The sequence below is a fragment of the Magnolia sinica genome, chromosome 17 (genome assembly GCF_029962835.1).
Source record: "Magnolia sinica isolate HGM2019 chromosome 17, MsV1, whole genome shotgun sequence".
In the NCBI taxonomy this organism is placed as follows: Eukaryota; Viridiplantae; Streptophyta; class Magnoliopsida; order Magnoliales; family Magnoliaceae; genus Magnolia; species Magnolia sinica.
In genome coordinates this window covers 2,682,516-2,696,243 of record NC_080589.1, presented here as the reverse complement: position 1 = coordinate 2,696,243, position 13,728 = coordinate 2,682,516, and the positions used below count along the sequence as shown (strand labels likewise).

Sequence of the window (13,728 nt, the reverse complement as noted above, 5' to 3'; positions counted from 1 at the left end):
GTTACTTGACAAACAAAAGATAAATACCGATCTATCAATTAGGGCAGTGCCTTTCGGCTTGGCTCCAACTCTGTGACCACTTTGAGACCTGACCTAAAGCCGAACTATGGGCTTAAAAAGTCCTCTTCGAGGATCAAGGATTTCTTCCTCAAGACCTTCAAGAGATAAAAGCAAATCTCGACGATCTCGGGATTCTGTGATCTCGGGAGATCCTGAATCGCATCAAATATCCAAGATATTAGGGGAGACCCCTCCTCCATAACAAGATCCTTTCTTTCCTATAAAGGGACAAGTTTCTCCTACCATCAAAGGGACGTTCACAAAGAACTTTAAACACCTGACTGATATCTTTTCGGAGATCCTACTTCCAAGACCATGAGCTTGACTTGGGCATCGGGGAGTGACCTGAATGAACCAGGGTCTCCTTTGTCTTTCACCTCTATCTATGCAGGTTCAAAGAGAAATATCGTAAAGAATCTGTCGAAAAATTATATCAACAGACAACCATATAGAAAAATTCCTAGAAAATAAAATACAGAAGTGCTATTCACATCCAACCAAGGCGGCTATATTGAATAATTCCTATAAAATAAAATAGAGCAACAGTTCACATTCAACCAAAACAAATAGACAGTTTCAATTTCTGATATTAGTTGACTAGTGGTATACGGTCCGTCAAATCAACGGCACCAATTACTGAAACATCAGTCCCAGTTCTACACAATAAAAACGGGAGAACCACATCCAACAGGGACGCCGATTGCGTCCTACCGCCGCATTATCCATGCCGCTCATCGCTTTTATCATACCATTTTAATTTATCATTCTAAAAATGAGGCAGCACCACAGCTCCAGTGGACCACACCAAAGGAAGCTGCAGTGATAATGACACCCACCGTTGAAACCTTTCTAAGGGCCATTGTGATGTTTTTTTACCGTCCAACTTATTAATAAGTTCATGTATTCGTGGATGAAGTGAAAACACAAATATAAGCTTGATCAGAAACTTCTCCAGCTCCCAAGAACTTTTTAACGGTGGACGTTCAATCCCCACTTTGTGGTCCATTGGAGCTGTGGACCTGCCTCATTTTTGGGATCATATCTTAAAATTATCTTAGAAAAGAGAGGAACCGCCTGGATAAAACAATTACATCACGGTGGTAGGCTGCAATCCTCGTCCATCCAACAGTAAAAAATTTGATACTCGCCAGACTGATGGATGATAGGCAGGCACTGAAAAATTACTTAGAAACAGTTGATTACACAATTTATCCGTTTAATTTAAGTTGGAGTATGCCACGTATATAATTTCCAGGAGCATGAGTCTGAAGTATCACACCAGAGTATTAAATAACTCCACGTGGAATAAAGCGCCGTACTTTATCGTGGAAATGAGTCGAAAGTCGGCTCGTCTACAAGCTTCTACGCCTCCTTTAAAAAGGCGTTACCATCAGACACTTCTTTCCGACGCGAAAAATGGCTTTGCAAGGAACCGTGCTCTTCTCCACCGTCGGACGCTGTTTCTTCGGCTTCGATATCTTCTCCGTCACTCTCCCGTCAAACCTCGACGCCGTTCATGAGTTAACGGAACGACGTCTCACAGACGGCAAGTCTGTTAATTTTAACGGCCAGTTCCTCGACGAGCCTGAAACGGTCGTTTTCGTCTCAGAGCGAACCGGCGAACCCCGGATTTACCTCACGCAGCCCGAAAATCGTATACCTTCGCAAATCCCGACCGTTCCCGAGAGCCACTTTCTCGACCGTCCGGTCATCAAAGATGGACGGCTGTACTTCGTGTCAGCTCACGAGAAAATCGATAAGCTGCTGAGCATCCGGACGGCTGTTTACACGGCCGGGATCGAGGACGGGAATATCACTCGCCTCACGCCGTACGGAGCCGCCGACTACAGTCCGTCGGTCTCCCGTACCGGAAAGTTCGTCGCCGTCGCGTCGTACGGACACCGGCAGTGGGGCGGGAGCGTCCAGGACCCCGACACGGACATCGTTGTCTTCCGGCCGTCCGATCCGGAGAAACGGACCGTGATCTGCAAGCGCGGAGGGTGGCCCACGTGGTCCGGCGACTCGACGGTCTTCTTCCACCGGAAATCTGAGGACGGGTGGTGGAGTGTCTTCCGAGCGGATCTGCCGGAAAATCTCTCCGGCGAACCCGTCGAGCCGCGACGGATCACGCCGCCGGGACTCCACGCCTTCACTCCGGCGGCATCGAACGACGGTAAAAGGATTGCCGTGGCGACACGGCGGCCGGGGACGGAGTCCCGGCACGTCGAGATCTTCGATCTGGAGACCGAGTCGTTCCACCGAGTCAGTGAGTTGCTGAACCCCGAGTTCGACCATTACAATCCGTTCTTTTCTCCCGAATCGGGGTTTTTGGGCTACCACCGGTTCCGAGGCAAGTCTGACTCGGGCGAGTTGACGATTCCGCATCTCGAACCGGTGATTTCTCCCGTTAAAGATCTGAGGCTGCTACGCTTGAACGGAAATATGGCTTCTTTCACTCCCGATGGAAAGCTCATCGTCTACAACCCGGATTTCGATATCGGACTTGATCGTTATTCGGGCGTGATGATCGTGAGATCAGACGGTTCGAAGCGTTGGACCGTTATGAAGAACCGGATCGCATTCGCCACGGCATGGAGCCCGACCGAGAAGGGCGTAATCTACACATCTCTGGGGATGATCTTCCAGGGCAACAGATCAACGGTCCAGATCGCACGAATCTCCTTTGATCCTGCCCATCTGGACGATGATCATGACGAGATCGCAGCCGATGTGAAGATCCTGACACGAGAAGAGACTGGAAACAACGCGTTCCCATCCGTCTCGCCGGACGGGAAGCACATCGTATTTAGATCAGGAAGGAATGGCCACAGGAACCTCTATATCATGGACGTAGTTGATGGGGAATTCAACGGCGGGATCCGTCAGCTGACTGATGGACCGTGGATCGATACGATGCCGAGCTGGTCGCCGGATGGGAAACTCATCGCGTTCTCATCCAACAGACACAACCCCCGGAGCCCTGTCGGTTTCAGCATCTATCTAATCCGTCCGGATGGGACGGAATTACGTCGCGTCCACGTGGCGGGCCCAGAGGGTTCTGATGAGGTGAACGGGGAGAGATTCAACCACGTGGCATTCAGTGCGGACTCCACGTGGCTGGTCTTCGCGGGCAACTTGGCCGGGTTGTCTGCGGAGCCGATTTCAATGCCGAATCAGTTCCAGCCGTACGGAGACATCTACGTGTCGCGGCTGGACGGGAGTGGGTTGGAGAGGCTGACGTGGACGGCGTACGAGAATGGGGTGCCAGCGTGGCATCCTTATGGGGAGGCGGAGATGGGGCCCATCTCGTTGGATGTTGCTGATGCGGATGAGCTGCGTGGCCAGTTTGAGGAGCCCAAATGGCTTCCCTGATTCTCATGCGTGAGGACGAAACACGTGCTTGCGACTTAGGTCTGCAAAAGCCTACGCGCGCGAGGAGCCCTGCCATCATCACGTGCTGATTTGTCGCACGCCTGGAGGATCGGCTCTTTTCATCTGTCGAGAAATGAATTTGTTTTATCCGTCCGTTCTGTTTGACATAATGACGCCCACCATGCTAGTGAGGATTGCTATTTTTAGAATGATGTCCGTCATCTCTCCCGCTTTGTGCCACGTGTTTGGCTGGTATCTGATTTTTTGCATGGTCAAGCCCATGGACGGTGCGTGTTCGCTTTCAAGCTTGACAGGCCCAGTACGTGGTTTCTTGGCCCTGATTGGTCTCTTGGTTATTTCCTTGCCTTCTAGAATAAAAGGTGTGTAGCCAACGCATTGATCGAACGATCCTAGCCATTGATTTGAGAACTCTTGGAGATAACAAATTGTAGCTTTCAAAAAAAAAAAACCCAACCAACGGCTAGTATCATATGATACGTGCGCGGCTTCGGTGAATTCCCGGGTCCACCTAGATGGATGGGTCCCTGACTGTGGGCCCCACCTTGATGCATGTAACTTAAATTCACCCTGTCTAGGTTTTGACAGCTCATTTTAGTGCATGATCCTAGAAATGAAGCATATCCAAATATCAGGTGGACCACAACAAAGGAAACGGTGGTGATTGAATATTAAAAACTCCTTATGGGATACAAAAGGTTTGGAACGAGCTGATATTTATATGGTCCTTTCAGTAGGTGCTTTTTACTTAATCAACTAGTTGAATGGGAATTGTTTATTTTTATTTTTTTTCTTGTTACCATGGACCTTAATAAGTTTTTAATGGTTGGTATTCCATCCCCGCTGTTTCCTAGTGTGGTCTCACCCCTCATCCCAGTACGACACACACAATGGATGGGTTGCAACCACATCTCCGTTGGCCCATTAACTGATTATGAATGTTTTAATGAAAGGATAACCCCTCTCAACTGTTGTATGTGGTGTGGCCCACCCAAGTCATGGATTGACTTGATTTTTAAGCCCATGGCCCACCATGGAATGGTGCATCTGACTAATGAGATAGATATTCAGCACACATCATGGTGGGGCCCACACAGCCCGACCTTCCCATATATATACACCGGAAAAGGCTCCATGTGGTCGAGCTCATGGGAACTTCCCATTAGGTTGAGCTGTGTGGGCCCCACCGTGATGTGTGTCGAACATCAACACCATGCATTTGATGTGTCCCCTTTAAATAATGGGATACGCCAAAAATCAGCCGTATATAGAACTCAGGTGGGCCATACCATCGAAAATCATGTGAAGACATGACTAAAACATGTAAAAGCACTTAGTGGGGCCCACCTAAAATTTGGATGCATCTAAAACTTGGTCTAACCCCTCATCCAACTGGTACACACATAATGGATGGCTGAATTTGTGAACCACACCTCGGTGGGCCCAAAAAATGATTATGAATGTTTTATTGAAAGGTAGCCTCTCTCAACTTTTGCACGTGGTGTAGCTGTGGGTCTCATTGATGGGGTAGATGTTCCACACGCATCACGGTGGGACCCACGCAGCTTGACCTCACAGGAAGTTCCCATATGGGGTCGCCTTTTCCATATATAGGAGGCCTAAGAGATAGTCTTTAAAAAAAAATAATTTATTAACACACGCACACGGCCCCCCACACATTTTTTTAAAAAACACACACACAGACCCCTACACACTCATGCTAGTTGAATTTCAACTCATATGGATGCTGAACCCTTGATCGGGTGTTGAAACTCCTGAGAGTCCACCACCTGAGCAAGAAGAAGGATCCTCCAACGAATAAGTCATATTCGTATTGAGCTAAAGTACAGTAAGTTACAATAGTGTGCATGGAGATGCCCCCTCCAACTTGTTTTTACCATGACCTGTGGAAGCACTGAACCTAGCCAGGCAATCCAATCATTAGATTGGCCCACCACTGTGACTTGATGTGCACACATACACACTCACACAGTGCAATCGAATACGACCATAGATGCAGCAATCTCACATTTTAGTCAGGGCCTAAAAATTACTCATATCCATGATTGAGGTAAACCACAATAAGTGAAAATAAGTATGCAATGAGATGCTCCTCCGAACTATTTCACTTGGTGTGGCCATGGGTGCACTAAAAATAGTCAATTCAGTCATTAGGTAAGCCCTATGATAACCACCATTGGAACTGTTTTTTTTGGAAGGTAACTTTAGAATTTATCACTACTTAGGGATGAAAAGCTTTTTTTTTTTTTTTTTTTAAAAAAACCAAGAAAAAATAATAATAATAAGGCAAAGCTTTCTCCTAAAATATTGGGAAAGCAAGAAAGAAAAAGCAAAAGGTCCAATATTTTGGAGAAGAAAACACTAAGAAAGGCCTTACATCCCGAGTTAGGAGGAAGATCAAAATCAGAGATAAACACCCAAAACTATATAATAGAAGGGGAACTCACAACAAAGTACCCCGCACACCTAAAGTTAAGTAATTACCAAGGATATGGCAGCAATCTCAATATCAAAATAAAGTTGAGCAACCAATTCAAGATGATGCAATCTGCTAAGGTTGATGATAAGATGCCAATGACGCCCTGAGATAATGTAATCAAAGAAACATAAGCTAGTGAGGTGAGTGATGATAGATTTGGTATACTGCCTTACTCTCCAAGAAAAAGTAAAAGTGTCTTCAATGACTTTAGCAACTTGAGCGTTATGCAACTTGATGTGACACACACATATATAATCCTAATGTGACGTGTACATAAAATCCACTCCAACAACCATCATATGCATCATCTCTCATCTAGGCTCGTGTCTTAAAAATCAGTCACATCCATCACAAATCACTCCGACCATAATCAAATGCACCATCTCACATTAGGCGGGGCCTGAAAATAAGTCACATCCATATTTTAGGAGAACTATAATAAGTGAAAATAGTGTGGAAGGAGATCTCCCTCTAAGTTGTTTCTCTTGGTGCCCAACATAAATCATGATGGACCTAAATTTTAGGCCCTAGACCTAAACTTTCATGTGACAGCTGATGGTTAAAACGGATTTTGTATGATCATTGTGATGAGCATAGTAAAAATCAACGGTGGACCATCAACGGTAAACCTCCCTCTCCCAATTATTTCTTTTCGTGTGTAACCCATCTAATAAATCACAGGTCAGCCAATAGATTGTACATAAACATCACGGTGGGCCCTCTTAAAAATCAAGGGTTGGTGTCTCCTTTCAACTCTTTCTCTTGGTGTGGCCTACCTACGAATCTGCCTCGTTTAGGGGTCCAAAGCATAAAATGTGGTTAGGCACTTGATAATACGAATGGATTTTCGAAAAGATTACAGTAGGGCCCACCTGAGCTAGACACGATCTAGTGCGTAGAGACTGCCGCATCGTATAGATATGCGTACGCTCCGACAAACATTCCTACGTATGCGACTATGCGTTGACAGGATTAGCTATGTTGAGTAGGGAGACTCCGAGTGACGTCACCATTTTCTGTGGGCCCCACTATGATGTATGTATTGTATCCACACCGTCCATCCATTTTGAGATATAATTTTAGTGCATGAGACAAAGAATGATGCAGATAAAAATCTGTAGTGGACCCAACCACAGAAAAAAGTGGGTAGAATGATTTCCACCGTTGAAACTATTCTAAGGCCCACCATGATGTTTATTTGAAATCCAACCTGTTCAAAAGTTTAAAAAGACATGAAATAAGGGAAAAAACAAATATCAGCTTGATCTAAAACTTTTGTGGCCTTTAGAAGTTTTTAACGGTGGGCGTCACTATACCCACTTTTTTCTGTACTGGGGCCCACTGGAGCTTTGGATTTAACTCATTCTTTGGATATTGTCCTAAAATGATCTCTCCAAATAGATGGACGGCGTGGATACAAAACATACATCATGGTGGGGCCCACGGAACTTGGTGACGTCACTTCAGTAGCGAGTCTCGCTACTCAACCTGTCAGCAGCTAATCCTCGCCCGCACATCCTATATACATATACGGAGACAGACACGCGCACCTCGCGCGCTTGGAAGTCAAATAGGGCCCATGGGGTAGGCCCCACTATTATATGACGCTGAAATTTACTTTAACCATCAGATGTATCACATTCGTATAAAGGCCCAAACATAGACGGATTCATTATTAAGGTGGGCCACATCAAGAGAAACAGTGGATAAAGATTGCTAGCCCTTGATTTCTTCACCTAATGTTCAAAATGGCCCAATTTTTTTCATGCCCCTTCATCCAGGGTAGATTAAGGGGCTAAACTATTCAAAATCCACATGCAGAGTATAGTTCTCCCTGTATGTTATCAAGGATGAGTGTCCAGTGTCCATTTTCTAATTGTTTTTATTGGTGTGGCACTTTTAAATCATAGATCAGCCTGTTTTTTTTTTACTAGGCAAAATTCAATAGGAAGCATCTGATGGTTGGATCAGATCTTGAAAAAACATCACGGTGAGGATCAACCCTTTTGGTGGGGCACAGGAGCTTGTGTGTACGTTTGTCTGCCGCAAATCTAAACCTAATGTGAGCGGCAACAAAGCGGAGAATTTCATGAATCCGAGTAATCATTGTTTTATATGCTTGAGAAAGGGCAGAATTCCCCCTCGAAAATTCAACCTGGAAACGGTGCTACCATACTAAAATCTATGGGCCTTAGAAAAATGTATGTGTTAGATCCATGCCGTCTATTTGATTTTTCAGATCATTTTATGCTATTAGTTCAAAAATGAAGCAGATCTAAAGTTCAAGTGGACCACAGCATAGAAAGGAATGGGGATTAAACATGCACCATCGAAAGTGTTTACAGAAGTTTTGGATAAAGCTGATATTTGTGTTTTCACTTCATCTATGTCTGCGTGATCTTACCAACAGGTTGGATCTCAAATAAGCATCATGATAGGCCCACTAAGGATTCAAGTGTGGACATCACTATTCCATTGTTTCCTGTGGTGTGGTTCACTTGATCTTTGGATCTAAGTTATTTTTTAGATCATGCCCTAAAATTATCTGGCAAAATGAATAGATAGAGTGGATAAATCACAAACCGTCCCCACTTAGTTTTGGCACCTGCCAATGGTCAGCCCTTTTCGGAGCAAGGAATAAACCCAAAAACGAGTGGACGTACATCCTACAACTGAAAATTACTAGGGCCGTACAATAACCGAGTTAGCTCAGTTAGCACACTCAACTCGACAACTGAGTTTGAGCCAAGTCGAGCTGATTTTTTTAGCTTTAAAAAATTTTGTACTGAATTTGAACTTAGCCGAGCTCAACTGACTCAAATCGAATCCCAACTTGAATCGGACTACGATCGAACCAATTCAGTGACTCAATTACTTTGATATTGATGTTGCTAACCAAGTGTTTGATAAAATAACTCAACAACAAAGTGTCAGCTAGTGCAAGGAAGGTGTGTATAAGAAACACCCTTTTTTCTTTTCTCTTTTTTATGTTGCCAACAAGTGTTTGATGAAGTACCTGTTAGACTGTTGTTGCTGTTTTACATATAGTGAAATTTTGAATGAGCAATCTATATGTTTATAAAAATGTTGGACAAGTGAACTCAACTCAATCTTCACTCCAACTCAACTCAAATTAGCCCGAGCTTCTGATCGAACCAAGCTGAGCTAACCAGCCAGGCCCAAAGACCAAGCTGGGGTCAGCTAGTGGCCGAGCTGAGTCAAGCATCCCGACTCGACTCAACTTCTGTACACCTCTAAAAATTACTATTGTAATTAATAAATAATGATACAGTAAAAGCTGATATTTATATATTTCCCTCGTCCATATACGTGTGATCTTATAAAAAGATTGGTTGGATGATAAATAAACATCACTGTGGGCCCATGAAGGTTTCAACAGTGAATATCATCATCCTACTGTATTTTGTGGTGCAGACCACTTCGAGCTATGGATATGTTTCAATTTTAGGCTCGTGCTGTAAAATGAGCTGGAAAAATGGATGGACGGTGTGGATAAGACACATACATCTACAGTGGGCCCCACAGCTTCTTAGTAGGACACTCGCGGTTAAGCTCGTGGAGGGCTTATTATGTTGTGTATGTGTCATACAATTCATGCACGTGAATTATTTGTCCTTCAAATGTTATATTTATATATTTATTTTCGGACTTGATGAAAAGCTAACTCTATAATTTTAAAATAGTATTAAATTTAAATATTTTAAAAATATAATATAATATTTTAAAAATAGATAAGGAATCGCCGGAAAGAATTTGAATAGATAATTGGAAAATGGTTCTACGCGGCCGAGCTCATGGGAACTTCCCATGAGATTGAGTTGTGTGGGCCCACTGTAATGCGTGTCAAACATCAACACTATACATTTGATGGGTTCTCTTTAGATTATGGGATATCCCAAAAATTATCCGTATACAGAACTCATGTGGGCCATACCATTTAAAATCATGTGAAGACATGACTAAAACATATAAAAGTACTTGGTAGGGCCCACCTAAAATTTGGATGCATCTGAAACTTGGTCTAACCCCTCATCCAAGTGGGACACATATAATGGATGGTCTGTATTTATGAACCACACCTCCGTGGGCCTAACAAATGATTATAAATGTTTTAATGGGAGGTTAACCCCTCTCAACTTTTGTACATAGTGTGGCCCGTAAATGTCATTGATTGACTTGATTTTTAATCCCGAGGCCCACCATGGAATGGTGCATCTGACTGATGGGGTAGATGTTTGACACGCATCACAATGGGTCCCACACAGCTCCACCTCATCGGAAGTTCCCTTGAGCTCAACCGCATGGAACCATTTCCCTAGATAATTAACTTATGGATTAGCTCACCCTGTATTAATTTTTATTGTCACATTTGATTTGATAAGTCCAAGTGGGGTGAAATAATCCTGACCGTCAAATCTGCACCTGAATGTTTCAGATCAAAAGGATAGGATCGTCTTAACAAGGAAACTATTAGACCACGGTCCAACCATGGAAGCCTACAACGGTATTTAACTTCCAATCCCTTCCAATACCATCCCGTCCCTTCCAATCCGACTGGCCAAACGGGCCCTAAATGTTTTAGATAATCTCAACCATGTGTTCCACTTGTACGAACTTAAAAAGTACATGCACCGTTTAAATCCTGCAGCCGAGTATCACGTGGTCTTTTTTTTTTTTTTTTAATGCCCCACTCTTTGAAAAAAAAGAAAAAGAAAAAGCAAGATGCTCATATGAACAGATATGGATAGATATACATGCGTTTGGTGTTGCAGCTGAAGATCATTTATTTTCAATTTAAATAATACCTTGTTATCAGTGCCGAATTCGTCTTGTTTCTTGCGTGAGATTTTTTTTGTTGGACGCACCATCTTGCCTCTCAATTATTATTCCAGCTTCGGTCCAAGAACCGCGGACCAATTATTCGGGCGCGGATTAGATACTGACAAGGTCAGTAGCCAAATCTACTGGAGTGACGTCACCAAGCTTTGTGGACCCCACCATGAGCATGTGTTGTATCCATACCGTCCAACCATTCGTAGATATCGTTTTATGGGATGATAAAAAGAATGAGATAGATATAAAGTTAAGTGGACTCACTACAGGAAAACGTGGGATCAGTCACACCCACCGTTGAAACATTTATAGGACTCACATGATTTATTTTTTAGATCCAACATATTCATAAGTTGACATAGAGATAGATGAAGTGAAAACAAAAATATAAGCCTGATCGGAAACTTCTGTGGCCCCTAAGAAGTTTTGAACGGTGGAAGTCACTGTCCTCACTGTTTTCCATGGTGGAGTCCACTTGAACTTTAGATCTACCTCATTATTTTTTCTCACGTCATAAAACTATATCTCCAAATGGATGGACGGTATGGATACAACACATGCATCATGGTGGGGTCCACAGATCTTGGTGGCGTCACTTCATAGCGATTTGGCTACTGACCTTGTCAGTATCTAACCCGCACGGACGCGGATTTCCTGCTAAAGCCCTGCTGTGTGGGCCCACTGCAATGTTTTTGAGAAAGCCAGCGTCCGTTTTTCTAGCTCATTTTTAGACGTGAGACCAAAAATAAAATGTAGCCAAAACTTGCCACACGAGAGGAAACAGCAGAGATTTAGGGCCTGTTTGGGCAGTGGGATTAGAAGGGATTGGGTGGGATGGGATTCATCCGGTCCTGTGTCAATTCCACTCCATGTTGGGGAAGAATGGAAAGTTTGGAATTAGATTAGATGGAATTGCATTGGGTTTGGTGCCAATTTCACTCAATGTTCGCAAGTTGTGTAGGTCCCTCCATGATGTGTGGGCTATATCCACCCTGTTCACCCATTTTTCGAGATTATTTTAGAGCATCGGGCCAAAAAATCAGGTAAATCTAAAGCTCAAGTGGACCCCACCATAGAAAGCAATGGGGATTGAATACTTACCGTTAAAAACTTCTTTGGGGCCACATAAGTTTTGGATCTACCTCATTTTTAGGCCCATGCCATAAAATGAGGTTACAAAACAAATGAACGGTTTAGATATAACACATGTATGTTATTCTCAATAATTTCAAATGATGGTGGGTATATCCATTCAATATACCACCGTATTACCAGCAAAGCATTGCATTAGGGGTCGTTTGGCACCTTGGATTGGAGGGGATTGGAGGGGATTAGAGGGGGTTTCAAATGCCCTTGGTTGTTTGGCAGCATAAAGCAACTGGGGATTGCCAATCCAGGGGGTTCCCAATCCCCTCTTTGAGGGGGTTTGTAATCCAAGGTGAGAGCTTGGATTACACCTAAAATCATTTCAATAGTTGCAGGTATAAATGTATGTCACTGTACACTATCATTCTACTGGGCACATGGCCCACTAACGATGATCAGCACCGTCCAAACATTGTTCATGTAGATCAGCACCGTCCAAATATTGTCCAGCACCATCCAAACATTGTCCATATTAATCAACGGTTAAAAATCGTTGGTTAGTCACTCGGACATGATCTTGTGCTTGCGGTCCATCTGAGACTTGGAATTTCATCATTTTTAGGCAAAGCATATATTTTAGCGGGCTTATCACAACCATAGTGTCAAAAATTATATATCTCACTAATTGGGAATATTAAAGTTGATTTAGTAATTAAATTCAAACCCCCGTAAATATACCATGTATAGGTATTTTTGAATTAAAGTTGATTCACACTCCAGGGTGCCAAACACACCGAGAGGATTGCCAATCCAGGGGGTTTCCAATCCTGGGGGTTGCGAATCCAGGGGGTTCCAAATCCACGCTCCCAAACAAGCCTTAATCTTATCCCATGGCAACAGGGGACAATCCCTGCCATGGTAATAATTATGTTTTTTGAATCCCATATCCCACTTAATCCCCTCTAATCCCACCGCCCAAACACACCCTTAGTGACCTTGAAACATTTATATGGCCACAAGAGTTTTGTATCAGTTTAAATCCCCTGCACTTTCACTTCATCTCGGTGAAAATTACATTATAAACGGTTTGGATGGAATATAAACGTAAGGTAGAGCCTAGGAAGTTTTCAACGGTAGGCATTCCTTTTCCCATTGTTTCATCTCGTATGGCACATTTGAGTTTTTGATACTCATCATTTTTGGTCATATGTACTAAAATGAGTTCTAAAAACAAATGGATGGATTGGATTTCTCACAAACATAACAGTGGACCCCACCCAGAATCTTGTGCAGGAACTTCCTGCTAAGGGCTTTCGTCAGGAACTCCGCGTCCATTATTCACCCAATTACTGGAAGGAGAGCAGTTTATTTTGGGGGTGGATTAGATGGTGAGTAGAGCTGGGCATCGGTACGGGCCGGACCAGATTCGGCCTAACCCGGTCAGATTCAAAATTCTAATAGGCTGACCCGAAATCGATCCGATCCGAGACCGAGTCCATGTCACTTGACTCGGACTGATCCGATGCTTGATTTATTTGACCCGATCCGAGTCTGACTCGGTGAGGGAAACTAAGTCGGATCGGGTTGGACACTATTCGGATCATTTCATATGGTGTGGTCCACTTCAATCTTCAATGTATCATAATTTTTTGTTCAACGCCTAAATTGATATGTCAAAATGGATGAACGGCTTGGATAACATATATACATCAAGGTGGGGTCCACATGATTATAAAAAATTTATATCAACGCCTGCTGCATGTGTTGTCCTATCGGGCAGGCTACTGAAGTAACATCACCAAGTTCTGTGGGCCCCACTACTTTGTATGTGTTATATC

The 13,728-nt window shown here is 43.6% G+C and overlaps 1 protein-coding gene across 1 annotated transcript; it reads left to right on the top strand.

The window, feature by feature from the left end:
• The first annotated feature begins 1,433 nt into the window (after window positions 1–1,433).
• Window positions 1,434–3,484, top strand: LOC131231263 (uncharacterized). Its single transcript, XM_058227402.1, has one exon. The coding sequence runs from the start codon at window positions 1,477–1,479 to the stop codon at window positions 3,430–3,432; it is 1,956 nt and encodes a 651-aa protein (XP_058083385.1). The 5' UTR covers window positions 1,434–1,476; the 3' UTR covers window positions 3,433–3,484.
• The last annotated feature ends 10,244 nt before the right edge of the window (window positions 3,485–13,728 follow it).